The sequence below is a fragment of the Charadrius vociferus genome, unplaced genomic scaffold, assembly GCF_000708025.1.
Source record: "Charadrius vociferus isolate BGI_N301 unplaced genomic scaffold, ASM70802v2 scaffold472, whole genome shotgun sequence".
Taxonomy (NCBI): Eukaryota; Metazoa; Chordata; class Aves; order Charadriiformes; family Charadriidae; genus Charadrius; species Charadrius vociferus.
This window is the reverse complement of record NW_009647735.1, coordinates 740,998-751,788: the sequence shown is the minus strand read 5'-3', so window position 1 is coordinate 751,788 and position 10,791 is coordinate 740,998. Positions and strand designations below refer to the sequence as shown.

The window sequence follows — 10,791 nt, the reverse complement described above, 5'->3', positions numbered from 1 at the left end:
AGAATTTATTTATTGGTTTCCTTTACAGTATGTGAACTGAAGTCTGGGATTTGGGTAAATCCTAGCGCAGTTTCAGGGCTGAGAATGCATCTTCTGTAGCTCTGCAGAAGATCTTTGAGACGGTGCAAAGTTTGGCATGTAAAGCTTAAAAGAATGTACCAGGCAAATAGAGAAGGCAAAAGTGAATAGTTTTCGTTTAAAAATTTATCCTACACCGCCCTCTGGTAACACAAATATTAAATTACATAGTTCCCCTGCTGTGAGCAGCATAAAGCTAATTAATCACACATTGTGAAAAAAGCAACCGAGACTGTTTGGCAAGCTCTACAGGCGTGGGGTGAAGCTGATAGGCCTTGCCCGGTTTCGATTTGTAGCTGCCTGAAAGAGTGGGAAAGCAGGTTAATTAGGAAGCGTACTCAGTGCTCTCCTAAAACCCCCCCAAACCACCAGAGACTATTTTGTGTAGGTGTATCCTAAGTAATTAAAACCCATTAATTGCAACAGGTGAGAGATCTAACCCATCAGACTTAACATGCAGCAGCAGCTCACTTTGTTGTACAGATCCTGTACTTTTAAAATAAAGCAGTATTTTCATTTGGAAACCACTTCTTTCAACTTACGAGACCACTTCAAACCGTGAACAAAACATGCAAAGAAGTCAGTCATGTGAGAAAGCATTCTAAAACAACTTTATTGGAATGATACAGGAATGGTTAATATACAGGTTAAATCCTCAATGCCTGCCTTCTACATAGGAAAAAAAAAAAAAAAGAAAGAAATGAACAAATTCAGTTCTTGTGCCCATCATTAACCTAACACAGGTATGGGAAACAGAAAAATAGCATATAGGCAACGCACTCCTAGCACTCCTAAATTCATGCAAGGTATCTGCATCAAAATGAATGCAAGTTTTCCACACAGTTGCACAACAAAGAGATATTTTTGGTATTTTTCAGTTTGTGTTGGTGCCTTGTTCCCCAGACAAAGAAATAATTCACTGTGTCTCAACAGAGCTTTCTTCGGAATGCTGATACAGTTTGAACGCTACCATATGGCAAGGGCGGGGGACAAAACGAGGGAAGTGACTTTGCTTTCTTAAACTTGGCAATTTTCTTGACCGTCAGAAACAGAGATTGACCTCGTTTCAGAATGTTCTGGGTCACTGAACTGACAGAATTTGGCAGCGACTTTCAATTACAGCTTCTCCAAAATAATGACTGTAATTCACAAAACTTACACCATACTTTCCTTACACAGGAAACAGCAAATGGGCATGAGTATAGTGACTTGTGTGTGTGTCAAATTCCACTTTCTTCACAAGACTTCACTTAGGATTCTTACATGCTTTCTCAAAAACTTGACCACTAGTTCAGACATAGAGAAAGATTATGCCAATATTAAGAAAGAAAAATCACCTTGTCTCAGAAAGAGGAAATCATAGTAAACACCAAAAATCAGACACTGGATTTAAAACGTAACCTAACTTCCATCCCCACAAGATCTTAAAGATAAATTTCATCAAAGTTCAGTAATTACTGATAAAGCTTGTTAATGAAAAAGCACAAATGCGTGTTAATCTTGAAGGTAAGGCGACGTTAACCTACCCCTATGCCTTTTGATACTGCGCTTGCTTTTGTAAGGACAAGCTTCAAACTGCCTCCCAGGCTCCCAAATCAGAAGAGATAAAACATGAATTAAATGTTATTGTAACTAACTTGGCTCCATGATGGATCCTGCTCTCCCGGATGTCTCTGGAAGTTTCCTCATGAGCTGTCCAGAAGCAGAGCTGCTCACCAGCCAAAGCAGGTAGCTGCATTTCTCTTTTAACAGATGTTGACAAAATCATCGGTTGTAGTGAATGGAACAAAAGCCCCAAAGAAATGTTGGCGAGGGATGTATTTAAAATTACTGCACGTTAGAACATCTTTGTAAACTTTTTACTTTTATCCTGTTCCTAATGTCAGGCTTCAAAACTATGAACTGTAACTTCAAAACTATGAATGTTTCAGAAAGCATTTAAAAGGCACTGCACACGTTTTACAGCATCAGTGTAAGATAACTGGATGGTGATGATAAGCTGCAGCCTTTTGCAGATCTGTACCACCTGTTTCTCTGTCTTCATAAAGCAAAGAAAATCAAAATGTGCCTGTGCAGAGCTATTAGAATGATCCTCTAACTACGGCAAGGACTAATTATCCTTACTGTCTTTTGATGCTTTTGGGGAATAAGTACATTACATGGTGCAAAATGCATTTTAAATTACCCACACACTTTTTAAACCTCTTCCTTATCCTTCAGGGCACTTGTAATTATTTGTATTTTTGCAGAATATGGCCAAGAAATACAGACTCTCATGAGCGCTGGGAGAACAGACAGGTTAATATTGCACATGGTAAATTCACCAATACAAGATACTTTAAAAGATTTGCGATTCCTGTAATAGCTTCATGATATGGCAATAATAATGGAAAAAAAAGTTTTGAATCCTTTAAAAAAAAGTCTTGCTTAATTACAATAGTTGTTGCTATTCAAACATTTATATCCTCATTTGAAAAAATACTATATGAATCTAATGACTACTTGAACATGCAGTAAGATGCCTAAATGCTATAAGCAGTGTGAACTGATATTTTTGTAGAGAAATACATTAAAGGCTTTCACCCTTACACAGGTAAGGAAATGCCATTTCTGGCCGTTTTGGCTTATTTGCAACAATGCCTGGGAATTTGTGCATTCTACTCTGAGGTGCACTGAATCTTGCACACAGACACGTAATCGAGTCATGCTTAGGCAGCTGTGTGATGAACTTGCCAATGGAAAGGCTGTCCATTGCCCAAATCCCTTTTTCTTTGTCAAAAGAGCCCACACGGATCACTTAAATGAGAAATACATGGCATTATTTTTTTTTTATCATCTGTACAGTGTGTTACAATACAAATCTTAAATATTCATTCTACAAAAGAACAAACACAACTTTCAAAAGTGACTACAATGGCTATACTACACAATACCACCTACAACTTCATCTGAAACCAGAAAAGACACTGAAAAATTACTGTGTAATTCAGTAATATTTTTGAGGCAACTCAGGCACTGAAGTTAGTATCTGACAAGGTTTTAGATGCTGTTTTCCATATTTTAAATACTTGGATCTCTAGGTATAACCCCATCTAATATTAGTACTAAAATAGTTTCTTTAAGTTTACACAAAATGGACGAATTGCCGAGACAGTTTAAACTACGTGAAAATCATTCATGTCTAATTGCTTCAGTTTCCTATGCTTCCAACTTTGTAATAATACACTCTGTGCTCTCTACCTTTATGTTCACATTTTCATCTTGTGTTCAGATTTGTATTACGTAGGGTGAATGCTGCAAGCACCAATCAAATGTTAGAAATCACATCTACGTGTCTTGAAGCAGAGACAATTGTACTATTTTATAAAAAGCTGTGGAAATTCCCTTTACAGAACATTTAAGGCAGTAGAAATTCATGCTTGCTGCTTTGCCAGTGCTTCAGCTTCCTGAAAGAGCAGAACAGAATTACACCTATTAGTACTTTAGGAAAGGCAACAACTTACACATACCTGTGTCAGGCACCAACATATGACATAACAAAAATTGCAGCAATACATGATGAAGAATTGAGCAGCACTGAACCCAACTCAAGAACCCCCCCCGCTGCCTACGATGACATTATAAGACAAGTCCCATGCAGCACTGGCGTTAACTCCCATTCTGAGCTAGCTCAAGTAGGACCGGCAGGAATACTCCAACCTGTGCCCACGGCCAGTCTTAACCATACAAGTTTAAAACAAAAGAAGAACAGATATAATGAGTTATTCCTCATTTCATGTTAAAACAGAATAACTATTTAGAGATCAAGGATTATGTGCAGAACTATGGTTAAATGAAAAAGGAATTCTTAATTAATAGAAGTCTTCACATAAAAAAAAAAAAAGAGGTCACAGCAGAGACACAATTTACTTTCTGATCTAAACCCTACCAAATGACCAAAAGCCAGCATTTAGCTTTTGCCTTCTAGAAGGGTGATTGGAGCAGCCTGCAAGTCCTTAGTCAGACAGCGCTCGGAGCGGCTCCAGCAGCAGACCCATCTGTGAGCTCCGTCCCGGGGCTGGCAGCAGGTCAGTCCTGGCACTGGCACTGCTGAGTAATCCCAGCTCCCCACTGCGGTGGGAAGTGAGCCAGCGGGACGTGCTTCTTGGGAACTGCTCCTGCCTACCACCATCCCTCCGTGCCCAGGGCTGCCAACCCACAGCTCTTCGAGGTACCTGGACAGATCTGGTGCCCTTTGGCTACGTGAAAACGTTCCTATGAAGGAACAGCTGAAGCAGTTTAGCAGACATACCAGCTAACCTCTAACAAGTCTCAGTATGTTTCAGAAGGAACATTAAAAAACTATAGCCTGTATTTTTCAGTTGTCTTTCAGTCTTTGTAAGGTGGTCACAAATGGGAACAGAATGACCATAGAAGAAATTCAAACGGAGTTTTTTTCTGAAGATGGTTTCTACAAGTGTACTTTCCACTGAAGGTTAATTTAACTACTTGTTAGCAGCAACATGGCCTACAAAAAGATAAAAAGATGAATGGTCACAGTGCTGTCACCGCAGCACTTCAGGGTGGACAGCATGGTTTAAAGGAAAAAGTTCAACATCTGCTAAAATCAACTTTTATGTAATGGTGTTGTTTGCTTTGGTGACTGTGTAGAAATACTGAAGATAACAGACTCAACAGTATCATTGTTAACACGAGCCCGTATGCTAAACAAATAAAAAACAAGAGGAGGAAGGACTAAGAAGGGAATTTCCAAGAAGCCTGTAAGGCTTGTAAGAGAGGGGACACAGTGGGTGACCCCAGCCTGCAGGGCAGGAAGTACCATGCATATCTCCGTTATCTTAGACATGGTGGATCACTCTGGTTTTCCTGGCTATCTGCCCAAGCGTGTTGCATCGTGCTGCCTTTTAACTGAGGGGCGTGGGAACAGCCTTGCTCAGACCGCTGGCTCAGGTCTGCCGCGCTTACAGACTGCGCTCTGCTTCTCTGGCCGCACGTCACGGGTCACAGAGCGGAGCCGGGACGTCACTGCACACCCACACTGCTCGTGCGAGGGCATCCTATCAGTTCATGGCAGAAAAGGCAGGTGAAAAACAAAGGAAAGATTTAAAAGGAGTACAAAGCCTGGGAAATAAAAAAAAAAAAAAAAAGATGTTTGCTATTCTCTAAAAGACAAGTGGTTCTTTGAATGGTAAGAGGAGATGGTTCCCTTGGCTTTGTAACAACTCCGGTAACCAGCTGCAGGCACTACAGAAGTGACATCTAGCTTTTTTTTTTTTTTCCTCCAGAAAACGCAGGACAAAGTACTTATCTTCAAAACAGGCAGTGGTAAGCTGGAGAGGTGTTTCCCTCATCTCCAGGAAAAGGGGTACAAATAACTCAGAGAACATGCTAACCTATTTGTCTTGAAGGTCAAACTCCATTTCCTTAAGTGTGGTCCTGCAAGTTACCTGGGAAAGGCTCAGCTTTTCAGATTTGACACTATCCCTCTTTCATACTTTTCCTTATTTCTCTCTCGAGATCCCTCACTGAGCACGCTCTCAGTCCTTAAATAATTAACCACAGCCTTTAACTCACAAAATCCTCTCCCTTTAAAACCCACCCATATTGCCTGAAGTAGGAATATTTAAGATAAATTGAATGCCAACCTTTCCCAGGGTTTGTAGGCCCACTTGTACTCTCAGTGCCCAAAGCACAGACCAAACCACCAGGGCTCAGTAAATAGTTACTTGCATTTCCCATGCTCACTCCTAAGCCCTTCTTCTTTGGCATTAATATTGGACTTTTGCATTCAGAGTCAACTAACTTTTCAAATTTCTCATGACATTTAATGGAGGTTTGCTGTCAAGGTCCTCACTTGCAATCGCTCACAGGTCGATTCCAGACTCCTTCCATTTTATGTAGCACCATACACAGATGTAATGTCATTAACTACAATATTATATCCAAGCTGCATGCAGCTATGCTGTAAATGTCAATTTCAGCATCTACAAATCAGTTTCTCCTCCTCAACAGCGGGCAATCAGCTTGATTTGACATCCTGTAATTGTGGGACGGATACCAAAAGTCAGACCAACAGCAGAATGCACTGGCTACAATGTCATTTATGCCAAGGTTGTCTTTATCGACTCAAATGCACCTCCCCAAGCTGTAGCAAACAATCGGAAAATTCAGCAGAGTACAACTGCATTATATTTCTCCTTTTTAAAACTCACCTTTTCCTTAGGTGAGGACAGAATCAGAGTATTCCTTAGGACAGATTCAGAGCAACTAATAGCCATGCAGACTGCTTCTGCAATCTGGCAGGTTAAGTAAGCAGCGATGTTCATAAACGTTCCAGAGACAGATAACCTGATTCATTATGGCAACAACTGCTCTCCAGTACCACTGCAATTCCCAGATCTCTGCTGCGAGGGGAAATGCACAGGTTTTCCTGCGTCCTGTGGTCTCAGGGCTGCATTCTCACTCCTTGGCTCCATCCTGCATACTCTTTTGTGCAGTGCTGTGCAGATGTTCCAAGAAACTTAAACAGACTTACACGACTATCGTACTGTGTAGAGTTGCCCTTCTGATGCCGGTGACTCGTGATGCTGGGGCATGTATCACAGGTTTTGCTCTCTGCAACTCTATGTACGAGGCAGAGTTTTTCCTCACTACACCATTCACATTAGTGGAGCTACTGCTAGAAATTAGTTTAGCTCCCAAAACTGCTTCAGTCTGACCCACAATTTGTAATGCTCACTACTGATGGATCCCCATCCACCTTTAAAATTAGGTCTCTTAGTGATGTGCACAGCGTGACCTTCAACTCTTACATGAATAAAGTTGAAAGAACCATCGTGTTTATCCACTGGAAGAAGAAAGCTGGAAGTGACCTGGAGGATCCTGCTGCTGTCAAGTGAAACGTATAAAGCAGGCTTGTCCTATCCTATCAAAATCAAAAAAAGAATTCCAGCCCATTGCATCCGCAAAGCAGCAGCCCAGTTTGTAATTGGCAAAGGAAAACAAGGCTTCAGATAACAAACTGGAGGAAAAAATTACTCTGAAGCAAGAGCACATTATTTCAAAAACATTCACTCTGGTTTCAAGGTATTTCCTAGGACAAAAATCTCATCAAAACTTCACACAAATTCATTTTTTTTCACTGAACTGAAATAATTCTTTGGTTTTGTGACAATTTTTTTCCTGTAGATTTCTTCTGCATTCTTCAGTGCAAATATTAACTACACTTTCACTTGTTCCCAGTGTGTACAATAAAAAAAAAATAATCTAATGGTAAGAGACAATTATTACTAGTGAAGAACTTGACCCAGCTCTTCTTTCCAAAGCAACAAAAGCTTTTCCATTAACTTAAAAAAGAGCAGGGTGGCTCTGCAGTGAGGATACCAAAAGAGCATCTGTACCGAACACTGAGTTTTTCTGGTAGAAGGAGGGGGAGGAAGATGCCTCCAGGGAACACAGCATCCTCCAAATAAACCAGCACATAACATCAGCGTGTTGCTGTGATGTTGAAGCCTGAAAGCTAGTCTCTGGAGACTGAGGATCAGACCAGCAGGCCAATTGATTGGAGCAGCCACAGAACACATAAAATATCCTACTATGAGCAGAGGAGAAGAAGGTGTAAAATACAGGTTGTGGTTTACTGTGAGAAACATGCACACCTACCTTTGAACCAGGTGGTGCAGTCAAGCCTAAAAAGGCATATACCGCATTGTTCTCTCGTGCTTCAAAGAAAGCTTCGTAGTCCTTCACCATGGGAGTCAGGGAGGAGGGTGGAAACAAAAGAAGTATGAATCGTCAGAAATAATCACAGCTCAATTTGGTGTGTCACCCAACCCACAATGAGCAAACTGCTTCCTGTGGTCAAATGCAAAATTCAGTGTCACCTCAGATATTTATCATTAGCACTAATACCATATAAACTGTACTTTCTGAAAAGTGACAAGCTGGGAATTTCACTATCTGTAGCAACAAGATGCTGCGGGGAGGTGCTTCTGCTTCTCCCAGTGAGAGGCACAGCCTCCATAGCAAGGTAGTTGTCGTCACTGGTCTGGTATGGATGTCCCTCCTGCAGGAGTGGGCTGAGCCTGTACCTGTCATCAGAAACACTGATGTTCATAGGTGCCGCTGCTAATTACTGGTTAGTAATGGGAACTGTGCAACCATGGACATTAACACTTAAACCTGTTAAAAGTTAAATTTAAACCTGTAAACTGAGAGTACATCCTTTTCCATCCTGTTTCCCATTAATGATTAGCCTATGCAAATGAAGGAAATCAGGTATGACTATTCATTGTACTCAGTGCACTATACTTGCTCTAAATATGCACACAGCCACCTCCCAAGAAAAGTAAGGTAAAAACAATGAAACAATAAAATAACTACCTGTGCTTCCTTCTCTCTCTTTTTTATATTTGAGGCAGAATGTAGCGCTGTATGGACTACAAACAACGCAGCTTAGTTGTCTGCTAAGTTAGGAAAGAGCAAGCAAAAACCCCACAGTGTGGCTCAGCAACAGCAGTTGCCAAACACCTATCAAACGAACTCAGGAAGTTTGTGCGAGTCCGCTGTTGTCCGAGTTACCACATAACGTCCCTCACTCAGATTTCCAAACTCAGCACATATCTGTCCTATGACTTTCCTTCTCTCCCTTTTTAACTGAAGCAACAGTACCAGCTTTCTCCAGCTTTACTGGGGAATGTTTTGATGCAGGAGTCCTGGCTGAGAGACCCAAGGCAAGGCAGCAGCTCAGAGCAGGCTCAGTCTTGGGCTGAAGTCAGGGAGAACGCTGCTATTCAGGGCACGCTGCTTTGCATGCTTGTCTGTCTGGTAGGCAAAAGTCTAAGAAATAGCAAATGCTGTTTGAAAATAGTGTGTTCAGAGCAGGGGCAGCTCTAAGAAGAGGCTGTTGCAGCTGGAACAGAAAAAAGCACAGGGAACAGAGGATTCAAGCTGCCTAGAGATCAGGGATGTCAAATTATTGTTCAATTTGTACCTATAGCATTTGGGTGCTAGTTTGATAAAAATGTGTATGATTATGCCAAATCCTCCCTGAAGCCCTTCTGTTGACAGTACTGGGGCTCCTTGATAACAAAGGGGTTGTTTATCTTGCTAGTGCATAGTCCAGCAGTCTGCCTTGTAGCATCTACCAGGAAAGGAATGCCTGTGACTAAGGAGCAGGGTTCATGCCAACTTGCATGGCATCTACTGTTACAGCCTTTCTGCTGTGCACAGGCCAACAGAAGTCAATTTGCTCATTACTCTGCCAGTTATGCTGCATCAGATGAAACAAACAGGGAAGTTCACGCTTGAAATGGATCAGATAAAGACATAAAGAGGTTCAAGCGTGTGGGCACAGAATTAACTTTTACCTTCCTGAAGGCCAAACTGTACTAACTTGAATCCAGCTACACAAATTGATCAAACTTCAAAAGTTCAAAGTGACATCAACCAAAATTTTGGGGATGAAATAAACCTATAGCAAGAACTGGTCTGAGGCATCTATACCCCTCGCCATAAAATTACTGTCACGGGTTGCAGCTGGGGATACATTAGAAGCACCTCTGATAAACACCATCCAGATCTAGGTGCATAGAGCTTTTTCTCTGCCTGTCCCATACGACTGCATAGTAAAGCCCTGTTCTGCTGCACAGCTGCAGCAATGCAAGAGGAATTTGGCAACATTTCACTGATAAAGGACAACTGCACAGTGATCTGCCTGCATCCTGAAAGCTCTGCTACACCCTGGGAGAAAGGTGATACTGTTGCAACTGGACTTCCTAGTGGTACAGAAAGATTTGCCTCTTTTTTTTGTTTGGTTGGTTTTAAAGATAAGTAACTGAACAGAGATTCCCAACTCTATGACTGGCCCCTTCTCAGCTTTCAACTGCAGACAACTACCAATCATTACATTTGTCACTCCAAACCAGCCTTTTTCCATGTCACAACCAGGCAGTAAAAATTTTGAGAGCCGAGTGGTACATTAGCTCACTGTGGGTATTGTTGAGAGTTCTGCTTTTATTACAAACAAGAAAAAAATCCTGGCACATTGAGAATGACTTTTTTCAGTAGCCACAGAATCACTTCACAAAGGTCCAGAACTGGCAGGTTTTGAGTTACAGCCTTTGCAGGTCAGAAGCAGGCTGCAAAACGACTTAGAAACCAACACATGGCACCAGAGGAATGCATACTGTGAGCTCTTTTCAGAAGATATTAAGTTTTAAAAAGAAAATTATAAGTTAATCTAATAATCATTCAAGCATGGCCTGCTGAGTAGAAGTGCTGCAGGGCGACTTACTTTTGATCAAGCATTAAAATAATTACAAGTAGGAATTGTATTTGCAACATGAGTTCTAATCTGTTCAAGGCATTGGAGTAAGTGGACCGCAACAGCCTTCATTTTCCAAGCGGTACACAAAAAACGATCCTAAGAAGGATCGGAAAACTGATACATGGTCATGGCAGACATCACTGCATAAGAGCACTTCTTTTGGAAGACTGACAGACTACAGAGTGATTTGGGATCCTCCACATGTATCAGCAAACCCCACATAGACAGAACAGCGCTCTCAGCTTGCTACAGAACATAAGGTTGGTGCAACAGTGCCAGATTTCTGTGAAGTCTTAGTTCACAATCATGGTGAACATGAGAATTAAAAAACCCTGTAAACTTTCAGAGCCATAAGAGAAAAAAAAAAAACAAACCAACACGGGGGG

General features: G+C 41.4%; 1 protein-coding gene across 1 annotated transcript in view; it reads right to left on the bottom strand.

Moving 5' to 3' along the window:
* Window positions 1–2,232: 2,232 nt before the first annotated feature.
* The window catches only part of SH3BGRL (SH3 domain binding glutamate-rich protein like), a gene marked incomplete at its 5' end in the record, with an annotated part of 9,156 nt that continues 597 nt past the window's right edge, over window positions 2,233–10,791 (bottom strand). The window contains 2 exon segments of the mRNA XM_009881679.1: window positions 2,233–3,524; window positions 7,741–7,821. Coding sequence (XP_009879981.1) covers window positions 3,492–3,524; window positions 7,741–7,821 — 114 coding nt within the window.